The sequence below is a fragment of the Arachis stenosperma genome, chromosome 3 (assembly GCF_014773155.1).
Source record: "Arachis stenosperma cultivar V10309 chromosome 3, arast.V10309.gnm1.PFL2, whole genome shotgun sequence".
Classification (NCBI taxonomy): domain Eukaryota; kingdom Viridiplantae; phylum Streptophyta; class Magnoliopsida; order Fabales; family Fabaceae; genus Arachis; species Arachis stenosperma.
The window spans coordinates 102075636-102100162 of NC_080379.1; the positions used below are offsets into that span (position 1 = coordinate 102075636).

The 24527-nt window shown below is 39.4% G+C and overlaps 1 protein-coding gene across 1 annotated transcript; it reads right to left on the reverse strand.

Annotated features, from left to right (window-relative positions):
* Positions 1-22807: 22807 nt before the first annotated feature.
* On the reverse strand, positions 22808-23809 carry LOC130966502 (uncharacterized). The gene is made up of 2 exons (XM_057891313.1): positions 23610-23809; positions 22808-23453 (listed from the first exon to the last, which is right to left on the reverse strand). The coding sequence occupies exons 1-2, from the start codon at positions 23807-23809 to the stop codon at positions 22808-22810; spliced, it is 846 nt and encodes a 281-aa protein (XP_057747296.1).
* Between the last annotated feature and the right edge of the window lie 718 nt (positions 23810-24527).

The window sequence follows — 24527 nt, forward strand, 5'->3', positions numbered from 1 at the left end:
CCAAGAAGAGTCTCTACACGAAATTGCTTCATTGCTCAGCCCAAGCACACACCAAGTGGGCCCGGAAGAGGATTTTTATGTCATTTACTCATTTCTGTACACCCTAGGCTACTAGTTTCTTATAAGTAGGACCTTTTACTATTGTATAAAAATCTTTTGATCACTTTTAAATCTTTTGATCACATAGAAATCTTTTGATCACTTTTAGATCTCTAGATCATCTTTGAACATTTTAGTTCTTAGATCATTGGGAGGCTGGCCATTCGGCCATGCCTAGACCTTATGCTTATGTATTTTCAACGGTGGAGTTTCTACACACCATAGATTAAGGTGTGGAGCTCTGCTGTACCTCGAGTATTAATGCAATTACTATTGTTCTTCCATTCAATTCCGCTTGTTCTTTGTCCAAGATATCACTTGTTCTTCAACATGATGAAGGTGATGATTGACACCCATCACCATTCTCACCCATGAACAAGGTGACTGACAACCATTCTTGTTCTACAAGCATCTGAGGCTTGGTGAATATCTCTTGGATTCCTGATTGCACGATGCATGGTTGATCGCCTGACAACCGAGTGCTCGCCTGACAAACGAGCCAGCCATTCCGTGAGATCAGAGTCTTCGTGGTATAGGCAAGAACTGATGGCAGCATTCAAGAGAATCCGGAAGGTCTAACCTTGTCTGTGGTATTCTGAGTAGGATTCAATGACTGAATGACTGTGACGTGCTTCAAACCTGTAACCTACTGGGCGTTAGTGACAGACGCAAAAGAGTTATTCTATTCCGGTAGGGGAGGGAACCGAACCGGTGATTGGCCGTACTGTGACAGAGTATTGAGCATTAGCTTTCACTGCGAGGATGGGAGGTAGCTTACTGACAACAGTGAGACCCTATACGAGCTTGCCATGGAAAGGAGTAAGAAGGGTTGGATGAAGACAGTAGGAAAGCAGAGAGACGGAAGGGAAGGCATCTTCATGCGCTTATCTGAAGTTCCTACCAATGAGTACATAAGTATCACTATCTTTATCTTTTATGTTATTTTCGTTCATCACCATATATATCTGAGTCTGCCTGACTAAGATTTACAAGATGACCATAGCTTGCTTCAATACTAACAATCTCCGTGGGATCGACCCTTACTCACGTAAGGTTTATTACTTGGACGACCCAGTGCACTTGCTGGTTAGTTGTGCGAAGTTGTGTAATGCCATGGTATTGGGCGCACCAAGTTTTTGGAGCCATTACCAGGGATTATGAGAGTTGTGAAAAAGTATAGTTCACAATTTTGCGCACCACACGCGCACGCGTCGCTGTAATTTTGTGCAAATCGCGCGCACGCGTTAGCCATTCGTGCACATCGCTATTCGCTGGTTGTCTCATTTATTTCTTGTGCTCATTCCCTTTTTGCAAGCTTCCTTTCCATCCTCTAAGCCATTCCTACCCTATAAAGCCTGAAACACTTAACACACGGATCACGGTATCGAATGGTATAAAGAGGGATTAAAATACATAATTTTAAAGCTTTAGGAAGCAAGTTTTTAATCATAGAATAAATCTAGGAAGGAATTGTAAAACCATGCAAATCATATGAATAAGTGGGTGAAAAGCTGATAAAAACCACTCAAGTTAGCACAATATAAACCATAAAATAGTGGCTTATCAACCTCCCCACACTTAAACATTAACATGTCCTCATGCTAAGCTCAAGGAGACAAAGAGAACGAATAAGGGACAGTAAGACTCATGAAATGCAACCTATATGTGAATGCAATTATATGCTAAAATGATTCTACCTACTTGGTTAAAAGCAAACAAGTTCTTTAAGGAAAACATAAACCAAATTCCACAAACTCAAATCATACAATAGAAAGCAAGTAAACTTGTAAGAAGATAGCTCATGAAAGTAGGGAACATAGAATCAAGCACTGAACCCTTACTGGTGGTGTATATCACTCTAACTCTCAAGTGTATAGGGTCAATCACTCTACTCTTCTCTAGTCATGCTTTCTCAACCTTGTTCTTTATCCAACCAATCAACAAATATTTAGCATATCAATACAAACATCATGAGGTCTTTTCAGGGTTGTAATGGGGCTGAGGTAAAGGTAAGGATACATGTTTGGCCAAGTGAGCTATAATATGAATCTTTGACTAACCTAAACTCTTACCTAACACACACACATACTCTATGTAATTCTAAAATCACACCTAGCTACCCATAATTTCCACTTTTGTATCACATACTCATGTACCAAATTTTTTATATTTCTTTACTTTTATCACATGTTCATTGATCTTTCTGTTAAAGCTTAACATTAGGGTATTTTTTGTCCCCTCATTTATTTACTTATTTATTGAATATTTTTGTTTTTTTTATAATCTGAAAAATAAACGTAACTTATCAATGCACATGGATTTTTCATTATTTTTCTATTTTGGTTTTTCATGAGTAGGTTCCCAAATTTCGAATATTCAAATAAATTAGAAACATGATACATTCCCTTATTAACCCATGTTCCCACAGTTTTCCCACACTAAGTTGATGTACAATCTCTTTCTTAAGCTAACCAAAGATTCAATTGGGGTATTTAATTGTTTTTCTGCTTAAGGCTTGTGATGTAGTTATAGAACATAAGAGGTTTAAAAAGCTCAAAGTGGCTAACAAGGGTGACATAAAAGGGTAGGCTTATTTGGGATAAGGGAGCAAAAACAAGTAATGGCCTCAATCATATGCAAGCATGTAGATACACTAAATAATGGACATATAGAATGGAACAAAGCAAATATTGCAATCATAGGGAAGAAAACACACAAGAATAAAAATTTATGGTTAAGTAATGTAACCATGTAAATAAGCTCAAAATCTCAGGTTGTGTGTTCTTTGCTTTAAACCATGTTCCAATTTACAATCTTCAAACAAGTTTTAACACAAATTTTTTTTTCAATTTAAATGAGTGAAATATTATAAAATAGAGTCTTGAAAAGAAATTTATTACTTTAACCAAGTAGTAACTAAATGCATAAAATCAAACAAACATGCAAATGCAATAATGAACTAACAAATAAAGTAATATATTGGTGTTGAGAAGAAAATAACTAACCCATGGAGATCAATATCGACCTCCCCACACTTAAAGATTGCACCATCCTCGGTGCATGCTAAGATGTGCAGGTGGACGGGCGGTTCCAACTGGTGCTTTTCTCCAAAGATTGTGCTAATGGACTTGTCTATTGCTCCATATAGAAGTTTCTCCCTGTTTCCTTTTTTGATGGCCAGCCTGAAAGAAGAGAAAAAAGAAGAAAAGTAACCAGAAATAAAGATAAGAAAATAAATAAAGCATGGGTGGGTTAATGCCAAATAATGGGAGTCTCAATTACATGGTAACTATAACATGCAAGTGAGAAAATAGTGGAAGCAAATGGCATATCAATAGTGCAAAAATTGCAACAATAGGGAAGAGAAGGTAGATAATGAAAGACAATATAAATTCATGTCAATGCAAAAGGAATACAGGGATCATAAAAGATTGACATTGACGGAAAATAATATCACCCAACATTGTAAAACAAGTCACTAAGCACCAAAATAATGCCGGAAAAGATACAACAGTTGAATAAGAACATTTAACACCAACAGTAAAATAATAAATTTAGAAAAGAAAATAAAAATATGCACAAAATTAAAATGCAATGAATGAAAGTATGCAAATAAATTAAGTAAAATAGAACGAGAGATAATAAGAATGAGAAGTGAAAGAAAGGAAGAAGAAGTAAGTAAGAAAGGAGGAAGGAAAAATTAGGATTGGGGAAGAAAAGATAAGATTACTGGGCTCATCTGGATAAGTTGTGCGTCACATGTGACGTGGACGCATGGAGCACGCGATTGCGTGGTGGGTGATAAGTTCAGGTGACGCGGACGCATGGGTCATGCGCACGCGTGACCTAATTTTTGCCATTGGCGCGAGGGCAGCCTCGCGTTCGTGCAACTTTTTATTTCAAATTCATTTGGCCAAAATTTAGGGTGACGTGTTCGCGTGGGTGACGCGATTGCGTGAATGACCATGTTGTGAAAAATGACGCGGACGCGTGGGGCACACGTTCGCGTGGTAGGGCTTGTGCTTCTAGCATGGTTCCAGCCCCACTCCATCACAACTTACTGCCATACACCCATTTACGTCGATTTCGTGGGGTCACGCATGCACGTGGGTGACGCGTACGCGTGGAAGGCTGGATTCGCAAAGGACGCGGACGCGTCGCGTGTGCGTGTTTGTGCCTGAGGGACACCTCCAGCCATGCTCCCGCGTGACTTTCTGTTTAATTCCCTTTTATCGCTAATTCTCCTTTGACGCGGACGCGTCAGCGACGCTGGGGCGTCGCGTGCTTCCTTGCTTTTTTTATGCAGAATGCAAATGCAACTGCAGGTGAATATGCAGAAATTATAAATGGACACAAAGAAAAAAAATAGAATAAAATAAAACTAAGAATAAAACAAAACAAAATAAATATAAGACTAAAAAAGAACGAGTATACCATGGTGGGTTGTCTCCCACCTAGCACTTTTAGTTAAAGTCCTTAAGTTGGACATTTGGTGAGCTCCCTGTCATAGTGGCTTATTCTTGAACTCATCCAGGAATCTCCACCAATGTTTGTAATTCCAATGGCCTCCGGGATCCCAAACTAGGCGCAAAGAGCCTTCAAGCAAGTTAAAGCAAGTGACAAGGCCCCAAGAGTGTTGATTGCTAGACTGAATTCCTGGGTCCCAAACCTTGCTTTTACACCCGTCTTCTTGTTGACCATCTTTGTTCCAACCGGGTGGTACGCAATTAAAATTCTCACTGAGACATCCAAACAGCTTCATAGACCCATTCAATTGAGATTTTTACCAACCTTTGCATGTAGACCTTGAGCTACCAGCCATAATGAACCTAGGCTTATGTTGCCAACCACTAACCATCTCTCTTTTATTCTTAAAGCCACAAAGAGTTCTAAGTTGACCATTTGTCTCAAGTAAAGCATATTCAAGTGAGCTAATTAAGCTTAGAGATGAGAGATTTACGCACGTGAATGAAGGAATGGATGGCTTTAGGGGAGAGGTCTCCAACAACTTTGGCAAGGTGATTTCCAGCTCAGTTCCCTTGAGTTCTTCCTTGACAACTTCCACCTATGTGCAAGCTTCTTCAATATCAACCTCTTTCTCTTGGTAGTTTTCTTCCAATTCAATCTCTTCTTCATTGTTCACCAAGGGCATGGGACGTTGTGCTTCTTCTTTTTCCATCTCCATGTCAAGTCCAACGGAAGAGAATTCAAATGTAGATAAGAATTCATCAATGATTGAATCCATCTCTTGATCATCCCTTTCAAAGTCTTCAACCATGATATGCCTTGGAGGTTGTACACCCTTCTCAACATCAAATTCAAACTCCTTAGAAGGAGGTTCTGTGACTTGAGGTTCCCATGGACGTTCTGCATCTCCTAAGTCCTCGACCACTTCTTCTTCTTCAACTATTATGGCATCCTCTAATTATTCCAATACAAAGCCATGCTGCTCACTGTCCACCGGAGTTTCTAGCTTCTCCTTCATGATGCATTCTTTAGTAGATTCTCCACATGAAGCCATGGGGGTTCCTTGAGTGTCTGAATGTCGGGAAGGTAATCGATTGATTTCTTGCTCTAGCTGGTGAAGGAAACAATCATAAATCTGAAATGCCTCAATTTATATTAAATAGAAAATCAATACTAACATGGGGAAGTTCATAAGCCAATTTGGCAACATTAGTAATTAACAAATAAAAGCATTAGAGTAAATAAAAGCAGAAGAGAAACATAAAGTAAAAGAAACATTGAACCTGGCATTGAAGTAGAAATAGCCTAAAACTAATATAAATCCTAAATCCTAAATCCTAAGAGAGAGGAGAGAGCCTCTCTCTCTAGAAAACTACATCTAAAACTAAAATTGTGAATTATGAATGGTGTGTTTGTTGTATTGAGTATCTGCATGTTCCCTGGCTTTATTCTGTATTTTTGTGCAGAAAACTGGATCAAAACGCGGCCCAAAATTGCCACATGCGATTTCTGTTAATTCTACAGATCGCGCTTGTCACGCGTAAGCATCGGTCACGCGTACGTGTCATTTGATGATTTTCTTCTCCACGCGTGCGCGTCAGGCACACACTCGCGTCGTTTGCGCGAACTCTAATCCTCGCGTACGCGTCAAGCACGCGCATGCGTCGCTGTGATTTTTTCCAAATCGCGTGCACGCGTCAGCCATGCGTGCGCATCGCAGTGATTTTGTCTAAATCGTGCGCACGCGTCAGCCAAGCATGCGCGTCGCTGTTCGCTGGTTGTCTCCTTTATTTCTTGTGCTCCTTCCCTTTTTGCAAGTGGTGCACGAAATTGTGATTCATTCTTTTCACAACTCAACAGTCTCCGGTAATAGCTCCAAAAACTTGGTTCTTAATACCATGGTCTAAACATAATTTCACAACTTCGCACAACTAACCAGCAAGTGCACTGGGACGTCCAAGTAATAAACCTTACGCGAGTAAGGGTCGATCCCACGGAGATTGTTGGTATGAAGCAAGCTATGGTCACCTTGTAAATCATAGTCAGGCAGATTCAAATGGTTATGAATGATATATGAATAAAGCATAAAGATAGAGATACTTATGTAATTCATTGGTGAGAATTTCAGATAAGCGAATGGAGATGCTTTGTCCCTTCCGTCTCTCTGCTTTCCTACTGTCTTCATCCAATCCTTCTTACTCCTTTCCATGGCAAGCTGTATGTTGGGCATCACCGTTGTCAGTGGCTACAGTCCCGTCCTCTCAGTGAAAATGTTCAACGCACCCTGTCACGGCACGGCTAATCATCTGTCGGTTCTCAATCAGGTTGGAATAGAATCCATTGATTCTTTTGCGTCTGTCACTAACACCCAGCCTTCAGGAGTTTGAAGCTCGTCACAGTCATTCAATCATTGAATCCTACTCAGAATACCACAGACAAGGTTTAGACCTTTCGGATTCTCTTGATGCCGCCATCAATTCTAGCTTATACCACGAAAATTCCGATTAAGGAATCCAGGAGATAAACATTCAAGCCTTGTTTGCTTGTAGAACGGGAGTGGTTGTCAGGCACGCGTTCATAAGTGAGAATGATGATGAGCGTCACATAATCATCACATTCATCAAGTTCTTGAGTGCGAATGAATATCTTGGAATAAGAACAAGCTGAATTGAATAGAAGAACAATAGTAATTGCATTAATACTCGAGGTACAGCAGAGCTCCACACCTTAATCTATGGTGTGTAGAAACTCCACCGTTGAAAATACATAAGAACAAGGTCTAGGCATGGCCGAATGGCCAGCCTCCCAATGATCTAAGAACTAGACGTCCAAAGATGATCTAGAGATCTGAAGTGAACAAAAGATCCAAAGATGAAAATACAATAGTAAAAGGTCCTATTTGTAGAGAACTAGTAGCCTAGGGTTTACAGAAATGAGTAAATGACATAAAAATCTACTTCCGGGCCCACTTGGTGTGTGCTTGGGCTGAGCATTGAAGCATTTTCGTGTAGAGACTTCTCTTGGAGTTAAACGCCAGCTTTTGTGCCAGTTTGGGCGTTTAACTCCCATTCTTGTGCCAGTTCCGGCGTTTAACGCCGGGCATTCTTAAGCTTATTTGGAACGCCGGTTTGGGCCATCAAATCTTGGGCAAAGTATAAACTATTATACATTGCTGGAAAGCCCAGGATGTGTACTTTCCAATGCCGTTGAGAGCGCACCAATTGGGCTTCTGTAGCTCCAGAAAATCCACTTCGAGTGCAGGGAGGTCAGAATCCAACAGCACCTGCAGTCCTTTTTAGTCTCTGAATCAGATTTTTGCTCAAGTCCCTCAATTTCAGCCAGAAAATACCTGAAATCACAGAAAAACACACGAACTCATAGTAAAGTCCAGAAAAGTGAATTTTAACTAAAAACTAATAAAAATATAATAAAAACTAACTAAAATATACTAAAAATAATGCCAAAAAGCGTATAAATTATCCGCTCATCAGCAAGCTTCCTTTCCATCCTCTAAGTCATTCATGTCTTATAAAGCCTGAAACACTTAACACACGGATCACGGCATCGAATGGTATAAAGGGGGATTAAAATACACAATTTTAAAGCTTTAGGAAGCAAATTTTCAATCGTAGAATAAATCCAGGAAGGAATTGTAAAACCATGCAAATCATATGAATAAGTGGGTGAAAAACTGATAAAAACCACTCAAGTTAGCACAATATAAACCATAAAATAGTGGTTTATCAAGTCCCCCTTTATATACTATTTCTCTAATCCTTAGTTGAGTCTATAAGTCTCTGGATGTGGGCCCGTGGTCTCAGTTGAAGCAATTAACTAACTCATTAGGCTTTTCTCAGCTTACTAGAGGAGTTTAAGTTGGGCAGCATTCACGTTAGTCAGGCCATTAGTGTGATTAACGTGGCCACTAGCGTGGGCTTCCTTGGCCTTTGATTAAGTTAGTAGTGTTAACTTCACCACTAACTTCCCATTCTCTCCATTCTCCACGTTAAGGTCTCACATTAGTGGCATTAACAAGGCCACTAACGTGAGCTTCCTTGGCCTTCGATCAAGTTAGTGGTGTTAACTTCACCACTAACTTCCCATGCTCTCCATTCTCCATGTTAATGGCTTACGTCAGTGGCATTAACGTGGCCACTAACATGGGCTTCCTTAGCCTTTGATCAAGTTTGTGGTGTTAACTTCACCACTAACTTCCTATGCTCTCCATTCTCCACGTTAATGGCTTACGTTAGTAGTATTAACGTGGCCACTAACATGGGCTTCTTTGGCCTTCAATCAAGTTAGTGGTGTTTGATACGTAAAAATTAAAATTTTCACGTATAACCGGCAAGTATACCGGGTCGTATCAAGTAATAAGACTCACAAAGAGTGAGGTCGATCCCACGGAGATTGGTAGATTAAGCAACTTTAGTTAATGGTAAATTTAGTCAAGCAAACATAGTTTTGATTTCATGAGCATTTTGATTTTTGAACATAATTGCAAGAATGTAAATGACACAAAATGTAAAGAACTAGAAAAGAAAAATTAAATGAAAGTAAATAACGGAAACTTAAATTGTAAGAAACTTAAATGACATCAAAGATAAATTGCAAGGAATTAAAGGTTGCAGAAATTTAAAGAACGTAAGAGTAAATAGCATGAATTAAAGGAACAAAATGTAGATGACAAGAAGAATAAAATGACCGAATGTAAAAGGGAATTGGGTTGTGGGAAATTAAACAACTAGAGGCAATAGAAATAAGAATTGATGGTAGAGAAGATCATTAGGGATCAGAGATGCAAGTTTTCATGAATTGATGTTAGTCAAATCCTTCTCAATCATGGGTATAGATCCATGGCAAGTGGGTGATTGAATCCCAATCTCTTGGTGATTCAATCTCTCTCAACATAACCAAATGCCACTCTCGTGATCTATTTGTTCATGAGAAGAGATGAAGCTCCTTTCTAATCCAGCCACACAATTCCTATAATCTCAACCAAGGAGAGTTACATCTCACATACTAACCAAGGTATATTGATTGAAGGAATCATGAAAGGATGAACTCTAAACTGAATTATGTGGCTCATTCCTCAAATTCACCACATAATTCATGTAGATTAACCCCTCTCTCGATGGTGGTTGAATCTATGAAGAGCAAGAGTTCCCTCTTTAGATCAACCACTAAAATTGAGGAGGAAAAGATGAATTCACCAACTCATTTCAACAAGCAGAGCTCATCCCCCTAATGAATGTGGGGTTTAGTGAATCATAGCTCCAATTTCAACAACAATTGCCATAAATCAAAATTAAACTAAATGTAAAAGAAGAAGAAGAAGAAGAATGAAATGCTTCAAGATTAAGAAAAATGAAGAAGAAGAGTTCCAAGATGAACCCAAAATTAGCTCTCTGGCTCTCCTCTTGGAAGTACCAAAAGTGTTCTCAAATACAAGTGCTAGAAAGTGTAAAAATGTCTAAGTGTCAAAAAGTAAAGTAAAAGTGTAAAAAAAAGTCCTCTCAAAGTACAAACTCAATCTCTATTTATACTAGTCCTAAAGATATTCAAGTGGGTTAGCAAGATGGGCTTCCTCTTTGTTGAATTCTTGGCTCAATTGGAGGTGTTTTGGCCTTTGTGATGAATAGGGGAAGTAGAGCAAGTTGGCACCAATTCTGGCCCATTGATGGGCGTTGTTGGCAATAACTCAGGCCTTAGTGCACGTTGGCAACGTGCATGCCAATTTCCTGGAAGTGAGTTTGAGACTTGGGCGTTGCTAGCCCAAGTTGTTGCAAACAACTTGCTCTTCCTCTTCTTGGCCTTACTTTCATGCTAAATGTAGCCCAGAATTTGAGTGTCAACCTTCAGCTTCAATATGGACTATTATACATCATTGGAAAGCTCTTGATGTCTATTTTCTAATGCCACTGGAATCACCTCAATTGGACTTTCCTAGCTCAAGTTATGGTTCCTCAAAGAAGGTAAGGTCAAGCTGCCAAGTTGTTGCCAAGTTGTTGTGAATAACGCACCCTCAACCCCAAGTTAGCAACGTGCTCGAGCATGACTCTCCCAAGGCAAGGACTTGAGGCTGGCGTTGTTGCAAAACACGCCCCCTTTGTGCACGTTGGCAACGTGCTCGATCCCACATCCAAGGATCATCTCTAGCTCCCTTGAATTTCATTTCATGTTCTTGTTTTTAGGGCCTAAAGATGACTCTGGTTTGGCTCCAATCTTGTGCTCCACCATGGACTATTATATATGGTTGGAAAGCTCTGAATGTTAGCTTTCCAACGCAACTGGAAGTACTCAATTTGGATCTCTGTAGCTCAAGATATCTTCCATTGAAGTGGACATGTTCAGGCTGCCTTGTTTTGGTAAGTTGGCGTTGGCAACGCCCATCTAGCGTTGGCAACGTGAGTGGTGCGGCATTTGGGCGTTTGGAACGCGGTTGGTGTGCCATTGGGCATTTGGCACCTTGGTTGGTGCGCCAATGGGCGTTTGGCAGCCTGGTTGGTGCGCCATTGGGCGTTTGGCAGCCTGGTTGGTGCGCCAAGACTTGGTGCCAAAATTTGCTTGTGTGTGGCGTTGGCAACGCCAGATTCAAGTTGGCAACGCCAACTTTGCTTCTTCCAGGGCCAAGCTTGCCTTGCTTGTGTGTGGCGTTGGCAACGCCAGATTCAAGTTGGCAACGCCAACTTTGCTTCTTCCAGGGCCAAGCTTGATAGTGTGGCGTTGTTAGCCTGCGTTGTCCTCAAACACGCCAATGCTTCCTAGCTCAAACAACGTGCTCGAGCTTCCATATTAGTGCCAAGTTCCTTGCTTGTGTCTTGTGTATGTGGCGTTGGCAACTTGGTTCTAGAGTTGGCAACGCCAACTTTGCTTCCAGGGCCAAGTTTGCTTGCTTGTGGCTTGTGTGTGGCGTTGGCAACTTGGTTCTAGAGTTGGCAACGCCAACCTTGCTTCCAGGGCCAAGTTTGCTTGCTTGTGGCTTGTGTGTGGCGTTGGCAACTTGGTTCTAGAGTTGGCAACGCCAACCTTGCTTCCAGGGCCAAGTTTGCTTGCTTATGGCTTATGTGTGGCGTTGGCAACGCCAATCTCAAGTTGGCAACGCCAACTTTGCTCCTTGGTTGCTTCCAGGGCCAAACTTGCCTTGTGTTGTGGCGTTGGCAACGCCAATCCCAAGGTGGCAACGCCAACTTCTTGCCTTGGTTGACTCCAGGGCCAAGCTTGCCTTGTGTTGTGGAGTTGGCAACGCCAATCCCAAGTTGGCAACGCCAACTTCTTGCCTTGGTTGACTCCAGGGCCAAGCTTGCCTTGTGTTGTGGAGTTGGCAACGCCAATCCCAAGTTGGCAACGCCAACTTCTTGCCTTGGTTGCCTCCAGGGCCAAGCTTGCCTTGTGTTGTGGAGTTGGCAACGTGGATTCCAAGTTGGCAACGCCAACTTTGCCCAGCTTGCATCATTCTTGCTTCCATGCTTCCTTGTTTCATCACCTATCATCAACAAGGGACATAGCTTCAAAGTCTTACCAATTCAAGCAATAAATTTCATGAGATTCATTCATACTCATTTATATATGCATTCCTTAAATCATTTGCATGAATTTGGCTAGAATTAACATGTTCCTTGATATCATCATGCATGGAAACAAAACTCATAAAAGGACTTGTTTATTTAGAGAAAATGAGTGAATTTAAACTAAAACTAACTAAACTAACTAACTAATAATGCAAATATGCATTTGCATCAGTGTTAACTTCACCACTAACTTCCCATGCTCTCCATTCTCCACGTTAATGGCTTACGTTAGTGGCATTAACGTGGCCACTAACATGGGCTTCATTGGCCTTCGATCAAGTTAGTGGTGTTAACTTCACCACTAACGTGGCCACTAATGTGGGCCTCCTCTGCTTCTTCTTTCCTGAAATCAATCAAACAAATTTTATCAAAGTCTTATTCTAATCATGAGAAGATGCATCATTCATTCTATCATTCAATCCTTGCACTATTCTCATGAAAATATTTAGAATTCACAATGTTTGATTGAACCAAGGTATGAATGCATATTCAACCAAATACTTGCTTATTGCCTAAGAAAATGCATGAAACTAACCTAAAACATACTCAAAATGGCTTGTAAAACTACCCAAGATGCCCTGGCATCAGCTATCAAAAAAATATATGCTGATATTATTGCTGTTGTAACTGCTACTGCTAATAGCAGGGCAAAGCTTCTTAGATGGGAGGGGGGATAGTGACTCCTTAACAAAAATTCTCTTCATAAAAAAAAAAGAATGGTCTCCCAATTTAAAAATTTATCGCCTTCCCACTCGTCAGGCTCTATGGACTTGATTTGAGCCATGGACCAATTATAGCCTTAAACAAAAAAAAGCATAGTAAATCATATGTAGTATCTGATGTACATGTTTATTATTTTTAAATTGAATCAAAAAAATCAAAAATTCATTCTTTCTTCTCTTTTTCTTAGTGCCAGACCAAAAAAAAGTAGGACAATCATTCTTCTCTTCTCCAGTTTTCGTCGCTTCTTTTTGCAAAGGATATACAACAAGTAATATTTCATTATCTTCTTTCGTTCTTTCTTCTCCTGTGAGTTATTTTTTATTTTTTTGTGAATAGTTTATGTATTTATTTAGTTTATAATTTTATAATTTTTTTCGTGAGTTTTGCTAAGTTGTATAATATTTATCTATGTAAATTCTCAAGAATTTAGTTGAATAATGGATAAGATGAAAATAATAGACACTTTTTTTAAAAAGACTGGCCAAAAGAGTTAAGATATTTTTAATATTGTTACATTAACATCAACCTCTTTAATACTTGTAGCATCAAACATCAATACTTTAACTTTCCAACAAGATAACTCAAAGGCAAAGCGCCGACGAATTAATCCCGAACAAATGAAAGTATGTCATTTGGTAAGAGATCCAGAAATTCAACCAATGGTTTGGAAGTTTCATCAAAGTAAAAGAGATGAAATTCGTCGAGCTTATCTTAAAGCTGGATCAAATCAACTAATACTTGATAATTATCCATTTTCGAGCGATACAAGTCATTGACGTCATTTTCAAGGTTTTTGGTTTGAATTATACCCTTCATGGTTAGAGCATTCTATTGAAAATGATGTTGTATTTTGTTTACTATGCTACCTATTCACTAAGAAATCTTCAATCAACATAGGCTCAAATGGCTTTAGAAATTAGAAGAAAGTAAATAGTAGAAAGGATTGTCCTTTTTTAAATAATATTGGCAAAGGCTCCAATTCTTTACATCACATGGAAGCAAAATCATGTGATAATTTGATGAACCAATCAGGATATGTTAATACACTTATGAAACAACAAACATCAGAGAAAATTGAGAATAATTGAGGTAGAATTGGAACATCTATTGATTGTATTAGATGGTTGAAGTTTCAAGGTTGCGCTTATAGAGGCCACGATAAAAGCTCGAGTTCAAATAATTGAGGTAACTTTATTGAATTATTAAAGTTTTTGGGGACTTATAATAGTAGTATTCAAAATTTTGTTTTGAAAATTACTCCTAGATTTGCTAACTATACTTCAGTGATGTTCAGAAGAAAATTCCACATGTTCTTGCTACAATGGTGAGAAACTCAATTAGAAAATATATTGGAGTTGACAAATTTTATATCATTATTGATAAAACTCATGATGAGTCTAAAAAAGAAAATCACTATTGTATTGTGATTTTTTGATATAAATGGTTTTGCTCATGAACGCTTCTTTGATCTTGTACATGTTAGTGACACTAGTGCCATGACTTAAAAAAAATAGGTATCCGTGCTTTCTATTTATAGTCCCCAAATTGAGAACATTTAAGGTTAGGAATATGATAGTACTATCAATATGAGGGGAAAATGGAATGATTTACAAGCTTTATTTCTCAATGATTGCCAACAAACATATTATGTCTATTGTTTTGCTCATGGATTACAATTAGCACTGGCGACTGCTTCAAGGGAAGTACTTTAAATTAATAAATTTTTTACACAATTGAATGCTATTGTCAATATTGTTGGTACATCTTGCAAATGACATGATCAACTACAAGAAGCTCAAGAAATTAAAAATACAAAACTGATTGCTAATGATAATCTAGAAATAGGTCAAGGTGCAAATCAAGTAGGCACTTTGCAAAGAGCTGGAGATAAAAAATGGAGTTCTCACTTTTATTCTATTTGTAGCTTGATAAGAATGTTTGCAGCCATTCATACCATTCTTAATAACATTATTGATGATGGTACAACTTCTACTCAAAGAGGTGAGGCTGATGGTGTCAATAAAGTGATACCCTCGTTTGAATTTGTTTTTTCGCTACATTTGATGAAAAAAATTATGGAGATTACTAATATTTTGTGCCATGCATTACAACATGAATTCCATGATATTTTGAATACAATGCATGTTATTTTCATATCAAAACTACTTATTCAAAAATTGAGGGATAATGGTTGGTGCAATTTACTTAAGATTGTTAAGGAATTTTGTGAGAAGCATGAAATTGACATCCCTGATATGAGTATACAATACAAGGTTAGAAGAGGTCAATCTCATCAACCAAAGATAACAGTTGAGCATCATTATCGAGTAGATATATTTTGGCAGCAATTAACTCTTAAATACAAGAGTTAAATAATAGACTCAATGAGAAAACCATGGAGCTGACTTTAAGTACTACTTTGGATCTCAAAGAAAATTTTAAGTTGTTTAATATTCAGAATATATGCAAGTTAACTGAAAAACTTTATCCTTCGGATTTTTCTAATCATGAAAGGTTTCTTTTGAATGCTCAATTGCAACATTATGCATTTGATATACTGAATCATTTAAAAGATGTCAGGATGCTTTCTGAATTATGTCAAAGATTGAAAGATATAGGAAAATCAATAACTTATCATTTGGTTGATAGATTGATTTGTAATGTCTTGACTCTTCCAGTATCTACAACAACAACAGAAAGAACTTCTCTCGGCAATAAAAATTGTTAAAACAAGGCTTCAAAATAAAATAACAGATGAATTTTCTATAGATAATTTAGTTACTTACATTGAAAAAGAAATTGCATCTACTTTCAATACAAATTCAATAATAACTGAAAGAAAAAACATGAAGCTTAATTATCTATGTAAGTTACAAATTTAATTAATTTCAACTCTAGTAATATTATTATTAATTTTTCTATGGCATAAGTTATAGTTGTGTTTTAAATTATTTACACGAACCATAATATATTTTCTTAATATTTTTGTATAATTTTGCAGGAAATGTCTAAAAAGGAATTAATAGTATTTGAAGACTTTAAATGCAACCACTTATACAATATTTAAGGTTAGTTTTGAGATATTTGTGTTTAATTATTTTAATATACGATATATTTAATTATTTTATAAGAAGTAAGTCTAAGTGTGATAATGGGAGTATTTACGGAGGCATTTCTTTGGGAGATAAGATTTTCTTAGGAGGAGATTTAAATGGCCATGTTGGGAGAGAAGTGACTAGATATGGGAGTATTCACGGAGGCCATGGTTTCGGGGTGATCAATACCGAGGGTAAAACTATTTTGGACTTTTTCTCAACCTTTGATCCTCTCATCGCAAATACATGTTTTAAAATGAGAGATGAACATCTTATAACCTATAAGAGTGGCATGACAAGCTCTCAAATTGACTTCTTCTTGTTGAGGAGAGTCAACCAGAAATTTTGCATTAATTGTAAAATTATCCCGGGAGAGAGTTTGACAACACAACATAGGGTGCTCTTCATGGATTTTTGCATTGAGCAAAAGTTGAGGAAAAGACATCATACGAAGAACCCAAGGACGAGGTGGTGGCAGATGAAAGGTGAGGAACAAAGAAGCTTCCTAAGACAGGTAGGAGAAGATGCAAAGTGGGATGAGAATGGAAGCGCGGAAGAGATGTGGAAGGAGATGGCAGAAGTTATTAGAAGAACAGCAAAAGAAAGCTTTGGTGAATCTAAAGGAATAGGGTCAAGAGATAAAGAGTCCTGGTGATGGAATGCGAGTGTACAAGATAAGATAAAGATAAAAAGAGAGTGCTTCAAAGAGTGGTCTTTATGCCGCAACACAGATAACTGGGAAAAATATATGGCGGCTAAGAAAGAGACAAAAGTGGCTGTAAGTGAAGCAAGAACAAGAGCATATGAGGGTCTTTACCAGTCTTTGGGTACGAAAGAAGGAGAAAAAGGTATATATAGAATCACAAAGAGCCATGAAAGAAGAATGAGAGATTTGGATCAAGTTAAGTGCATAAAAGATAAGGATGGAGAGATGTTGGCTGATGAGTTTCTAATTCACACCCCATTCAAAAATTAGTGAATTAGTTCTTTTGGCAAGCGCACCAAAATTATCGCCAAGTAATAACCCACAGAGGAGTGGGATCGTATCCACAAAGATTGTAAATTCAAGAAGTTTTAATTGGTTGATGAATTAGTCAAGCGGATTAATAAGATTGTGAAGTGCAGAATTGTAAATGACATAAATGTAAATGACTAGAATATAAAGAAAAGCAATAAAGTACAGAAACAGAAATTGCAGAATGTAAAATGCTAAATCATAAATGACTTGAATGTAAATGGGAGTGGGAAATTGCTGAATGTAAAATTTAAGCTGTAAAGAAATAGATAGATAAGAATGGGAAAATTCATTGAGATTGGGAGATGTTGTCTGTTTGGATCAAATCTAGCTTATATCCTCTTCAATCATACAACTCATTGACCTCTTGGCAATCATGATTGATTGAGCCCCAATCCCTTGGTGACTCAATCTCTCAGATCTTGATCAATAGCCAATTCCTTGGTCTAATTGCTCATGAAAAGAGATATGCTTGGTCCCTAATTATACCACACACCCTTATAGGTCCAGGTAGAGGGAGGATTATATGTCACGTATCCAAACACCAAAACCCATATTCTACTCAAGTGTGAGAAAGGATTTCAAGCATGGTTTCATGTTTCCTTTCCCAAGGTTCCCATGAAACCCAATTGTATTCAATCTCTTTCCCAAGATAATTGAACACTAAGCATTCAGAACGAAATTCCTTCTAACAAATCAAAGAGAAGATGAAGAGAAGAATTTCACTATTATCAATCCATCAAGTACAACAGAGCTCCCTCTCTCAATGAGAGGGAAGTTAGCTACTCATAGCTCAAAAAGTACTCAAAAGTGAAGTGTAAAAGTGGATCTAAAACTAACTGCTTAACCCCTCTTCAGTACTCCTTGGGGTTATTTATACTACTCCTAGTAAAATAAAAGAATTACAAAAGTGAAAAGGGAAAATTACATTTTTGGAGGGAAAAGAAAACACTTAATAAGCGTGACTTCTCAGCTGGCGTGTGGCTGGCGCTTTACTGGCGTGTCACGTGCCCTTCATTTCTAGCTTGGCGTGCCATGCCTAAATCCTTCAAGTGGCACGCTCATCTCTCTATTAACCTTGGCGTGCCATGCCTTCGAACTCAAGTGGCACGCCCTTTGCCTTTTTCCACTTTCCTTTGCCTCTGGAAACTTGAACTAGCATGGCACGCCCAGGGTCTGGCGTGCCATGTCCTTGCTGTGTGCTTGGCTAAGCTCCTCTGGAAAGTTGCACTAGCGTGGCACTCCCAGAATCTGGTGTGCCACGCCCCTTTGTGAGTGAGTGTTTCCTCTGTTTGGCGTGCCACACCACGAACTCAAGTGGCACGCCTCAATGCTTCTTTTCCCTCTGAATGACACTGGCGTGCCACGCCTGGTTGCTCAAGTGGCATACCTAAGTGAAGAATAGTGAGTGGCATGCCACGCCTTCGATACCAAGTGGCACGCCCCATGTAATTGGCCTCCTTCATCCTCTCTGGAAACTTATACCAGCGTGCCACGCCTAAAGGTTGGCGTGCCACGCCCATGATCTTGTCTTCTTCCAGTAGTTGGCGTGCCACGCCTCGCCCTCAAGTGGCATGCCGTAGTGACATGCTTGGGTTCGCGTGCCACGCCTTCGATACCAAGTGGCACGCCCAAGTGAGATTGAGATGTTGGCGTGCCACGCCTTCAACTTCAAGTGGCATTCCCAGTCTTTAGTTGCCTTCAGCTCCTTCTCTGGATTATTGTACCAGCGTGCTACGCCATGATGCTCAAGTGGCACGCCCATGTATTTGTGCACTCTTCAAGCTTGGCGTGCCACGCCTGGGTTCTCAAGTGGCACGCCCAAGTGACTTCTTGGAGCTGGCGTGCCACGCCTTTGACACCAAGTGGCACACCATAGTAGAGGTTCTTCTTGAGATGGTGAGTTTGCGTGCCACGCCCCTTCGCTCAAGTGTCACGCCCATAGTAGTTGATGGGTCAGGCGTGCCACGCCCCCTTTGTGTCCTCCATTTTGCTCTCTGAAATTTTGTACTAGCGTGCCACGCCCACATGCATGCTTGGATTTCCCCTCTGGAATTTAGTACTGGCGTGCCACGCCAGTGCATTTTTGTGGCGTTTGCTCCAAGTGGCACGCCAGTTTCACACGCCCAGCTTTTTGTTTGTCTTCTACCCATTTTTTATGCCTTTTTCACCTGAAATTCAACACAACTCATCTCAAAGTAGTGTACCATAATATTCATCATATAATGCATGAATTGTACTGATCAAATGAGATTCATGCTCTTTTATGGTCTTCTTTATGCAAGAAAGAAGGGTAGACGATGCAAGTCATCACAACACCAAACTTAAGCTTTGCTTGTCCCAAGCAAATCAATGTGAGTAAACCTTTATATCTTGAGGCCTTGGCTTCGAATTATTGCAATACAACTAAGAGTAAAACTAAGTATCCAACACATGTATGAATGTTTTAATTGCATGGAAAGCTCTTGAATCCTTGAGGGTTCCTTCAGGTATAGGCTTCAGGGGTCCTTTCTATTGATTGTCACCTTGAAGTAGTAAGGGTTGTTTTGCTTTCTTGACCAAAACTCTAAGTGTTTTGTCTCAAGACAACCTTTTAATTAGGCTTTCAATTAGCACTCCCAAACTAGTTGGTTTTAGGGTACTGGGTGTTGAGACACCCCTAAGAATTTACTTGCCCAGGTCTCTTCTTAACACATCTTCACCACAAGCATCTACTAAGATCTTTAATTCTTTTTGGGCTTTTTAATGTTTCTTTTTCTATCCCAGTAGTTGATGCTCAGAGCCTTGGGTCTTTATTGCTTACTACCTCTTGGTTCTATGGATATTCAAGGAACACCGCTTAGTCTTCCCTTGTTATACCTTATAGGACTAGTGGCTCTCCATGACTCATTTTCTTTTTAGTTCATCCAAGGTCCTACACTTAGTTTCTTGTTTCTTAGCTTGTTTGATGATCCCTCTTGGCCTTGGTCTCTCTTATTATTTTTTCACAACTCACAGTAACTCTTATAGAGACAAGCTCTACTTTTATTTAAGTTGAAATGAAGACTTGAAATACATGGCATTTTCTTTCTTGAAAAAAAACTCATAAAGACTTCAAATTGGAATTAAAACTAAGCATAAAACATAAACTATCCTAGCATGATTATTTAAAAAGTAAATAAAGCAAAGGCTTAAACAGAATTCAGAAATTGGAAAGTGTCAACAATGGGATCAACAACCTTGAGCAGCTACATCTTTAGTTTATTGGCCCCTTCCCTTTGTCCTTCTTCTTGGAAGGGGATGAGCCACCTTCACCTGGCTTGGAGGAACCTTCTTGAGCTTTGGTATCCTTGGGCTTCCAAAATCCTAGCCTCCTCATGTAATTTCTTTCATCTTCCTTATGTTTGGCTAGGATTTCCTATTGTCTTGCACTTAGCTCTTCCATCCCTTGTATGAAGGTTGGATATCCTAGGTTTAGAGCAGCTACAGTATTACACAAGTGATTCAGCTTTGCTTGTGTGTTGATGTCATACTGCCTCCTGGATATGGTCCTGACATCATAGAGATTTCTGAATTCAACCAAGTTCCTCTATTGCCACTTGCCTTGCTCTGTTACATTGTCCAGTGCGCTTTGCACCTCTCCCCAGTCAATTTGTTCTTGCTGCTCCTTCCTCATATGCTCCCAATTCCCTTGGAGTTGTTGAATGTTCTGGTTGACTTGGATCCATTGTTGTTGCTGAGTCTCCTTGAATTGATTGACATCTTCCCTCAAGTGGTGTAGGTCTTCCTTCATTTGGTGTACATCTCCATGTAATTGCTCCCAGTTGAATCCCTCTGGAAATTGCTGATATTGGTAGTGTGGTGGTGGTTGAAGTGCCAGGAAGTGAGGTTGCTCTTTTGCCTCTTCCTCTTCTTGTGTTGTTGTGGTTCATGAGCATGAGCTCTTCGTTCTCTAGCCCTGTTGAGTGGGTGGACAGCCACCACTTTGGCCATCTTTTTGGTAGTTATGAACTTGTCTTGCTTCACAAGCACTTCATCAATGATCTTTTCAACTCCAGTTTCATCACATAGCCTCTGTATAATGCTGGGGAATGCCAACCTTGTGTTGTCACTGGTGCTTTTCAGCACTTTGTTAATGTTGTTGGCGATCATCTCCCCCACGTTGATGTTTTCTCTTCTCATGATATTATAAATGAGCACCGCTCTCTCCTTGGTCACCTCTGAAGTGTTGGATGTAGGGATTAGGGACCTCCTCACAAATTCTAGCCACCCTCTAGCTTGGGGGCTCAAATCTCTTCTCCTCAATTGGTTGGGTATCACATCTTTGTCATTTATCCAACGCACATTTATCACACAGATTTCACTCAGAATCTCCTCAAACCCAGGGTCTTGCTGCTTCATTCTCTCTTCATAGCTCCGAGTGGAGCTTGTCCTCTTTACCATTAGCATTCTTTCTATGCTAGAGGGGCTGTAGTCAATGGACTTCTCCCTTACATAGATAATGTAGCTATATTGTTGCCCTGGTTGAGGCACTGCGTTGGCATAAAATTTCCTCACCAAGCTCTCTACCATTTTTCTTGGTGGGTTACATAGAAGTGACCAACCCCTTTTTTTGATCTCAATGTTGATTTCAATATGCTCATTCCTCCCTAGTTGAAACCCAACTTTTGGAATGATTTCCCTCTCACTCAACCAACCATAGAATTGATTTTGGTTGAATGCAAAGAGAAACTTGTAGTCATTAAAAGAGCTTGAGGATCCAGAGGTTGGTTCTTTGGTTTTTCTTTTCTTTGAGGCTGAGCTTTTTGGTGGTGCCATTAGGTTGGGAGAGTGTGCTTGAGGTTGTAAAAAAAATAGGGGTTGAAAGAAAGAGAAGGCAAAACAAGGTTTTACTCCAACACCAAACTTAGGACTTGATTGTCCCAATCAAGAAAAAAAAAAGAAAGTAGGGGATGAGAGATAGTAGACGATGAAAAGAGAAGCGAAGGTGAGGGGTGTAGGGGTTGTTGAAGTGGGAGGGGAGATGGGGAGTGAAGCTTTTATAATGGGTGAATGGTGTGGTTCAAAGAGTGGGAAATAAAAGGGTTAAATGTTTTCCCACTTTGGGAAGTGGCGCCCAGCGTGGGAAGAGGTGCCAACTCTTTTCTCACAGTGTCTTCTACGTGTGTCTAGTTCCAAGGTGCAAGTACACTTTGACTTCCTTGTTTTGTGAGTTGTTTACCATGTGGGCCCCATATTCTCTCCTGAAATTGAAACTGAACCCATTAGTAATGAAAAAAGAACCCCTTCACATTCCTTCTCATCAAGAATGAATTAGATTGCAACTGATGGGTGTCCCTTGGGACACCAAACTTAATTCTTTGGCATCTTAATAAATTGGTTTCATCATTGTGTATTTAATGTGTTCATAAGAGTGGAATAGCATCAATCTTTTCATTTTCTTTTGATTCTAATTCCTCTGAACTCGTTAAACCACGTTTATGTTCTTACCCAAAGCATTAAGTGCTTTCAAATTGGGTGACTTAGGCTGCTATGTGATCCTTGGTGGTGGCCACACCAAACTTAGCACTTTAGCTAGTTCTCATCCCATTCACTCATCATTACTTATGCATTCATCAAGTTGCAATTCCCAAATAGCAAAAAATAAGAGAGTGTAAAGAAAATCTAGCTACCAAAGCTAATATCAAACTTTCTAATCTATAATTGTAAACTAATCCTAATTACTGAAAAGTAAACTATCTAAAGCAATAGAATTTAAACTACTTCTAAGAAAAATAATTAAATAAAAAAGGATAAAGTGTTGGGGTGCCTCCCAACTAGCGCTTCTTTATTGTCATTAGCTTGACATTTCTTCATCTTTAGCTGAGCTTGTAGCTCACTCTCTGCTCCTCCAAGGAGCCTCCCAAGTAGTGTTTGAGTCTATGGCCACTGATAGAAAAAGTTCTCTGAGTCTTGTCCTCCATGAGCTCCACATGACCATAGGGAAAAACTTTGAGTATGGTGAAAAGTCCTGACCATCGAGACTTAAGTTTTTCAGGGAAGAACTTGAGTCTTGAGTTGTAGAGTAACACCTTCTGTCCTTCAGTGAACTCCCTTCTTGCTATCTTTTGGTCATGCCACCTGTTTGTGTTCTCTTTGTAGATTTTTGCATTCTCATATGCTTGATTTCTAAACTCTTCCAGCTCATTGAGTTGCATTAATCTCTTTTCTCCAACAGCTTGCTCATCAAAGTTCAGTAGTTTTAGAGCCCAGAAGGCTCTATGCTCCAATTCAACCGGCAAGTGATAAGCCTTGCCAAATACCAGTTGATATGGTGACATCCTAATGGGGGTCTTGAAGGTTGTTCTGTAGGCCCATAGAGCATCGTTTAGCTTTTTAGACCAGTCCTTTACTGAGCTTCCAACAGTTTTTTCAAGGATTCGTTTTAATTCCCTGTTGGAGATCTCAACTTTTCTGTTGGTCTGTGGGTGGTATGGAGTTGCCACTTTGTGCTTTACTCCATATCTGAGAATGAGTGCTTCCAGTTATTTATTGCAGAAGTGTGTCCCTCCATCACTAATGAAAGCTTTGGGAACTCCAAATCTGCTAAAGATATTCCTTCTCAAGAAGCTTATCACAACTTTGTTGTCATTTGTTGCAGTGGCGATGGCTTCTACCCACCTTGAACCATAATCAACAGCCACTAATATGTAGCTATTTGAGTAGGAGGTTGGGAAGGGTCCCATGAAATCGATCCCCCAGACATCAAATAGCTCTAGCTCTAGTATGTATTGCTGTGGCATCTCATTCCTCTTGGTTAGATTACCAGCTCTTTGACATTCATCACACCTTGACACCATTTCCTTAGCATTCTTAAACATTGTTGGCCAGTAAAATCCTGATTGAAGCACTTTTGCTGCTGTCCTTTCTCCACTGAAGTGACCTCGATATGCTGACCCATGGCACTGTCATAACACTTCCTGCCCTTCTTCATGGGATATACACCTTCTTAGGACTCTATCAGCACACTTTTTGAATAAATAGGGGTCATCCCAGATGTAGTGTTTGGCATCCTTGATTAGCTTCCTCCTCATGTGCTTATTGATGTTAGTTGGTAGTTCCCCAATAGCCTTGAAGTTAGCCATGTCTGCAAACCAAGGGGCTACTCGAATCATCATTAATTGTTCATCAGGAAAGCTTTCATTTACTGCTACTTGCTGCATTTCTTCTTCTTGTGGGATCCTTGAGAGGTGGTTAGCTACCTTGTTCTCTACTCCACTCCTATCTTTAATCTCAATATCAAATTCCTGGAGTAGCAGGATCCACCTTATTAGTCTAGGCTTAGACTCTTGTTTGGTAAGCAAGTATTTGAGTGTTGCATGATCTGTGAACACAATTACTTTTGAGCCAATGAGATATGATCTAAACTTATCAAAAGCAAAAACTATGGCTAAAAGTTCTTTCTTCGTGGTGGTATAGTTCCTTTGATTCTCATTAAGGACCTTGCGAGCATAGTAAATAACATGTACTAGCTTGTCTTTCCTCTATCCTAGAACAGCACCAACAGCAAAATCAGATGCATTACACATTAGTTCAAAG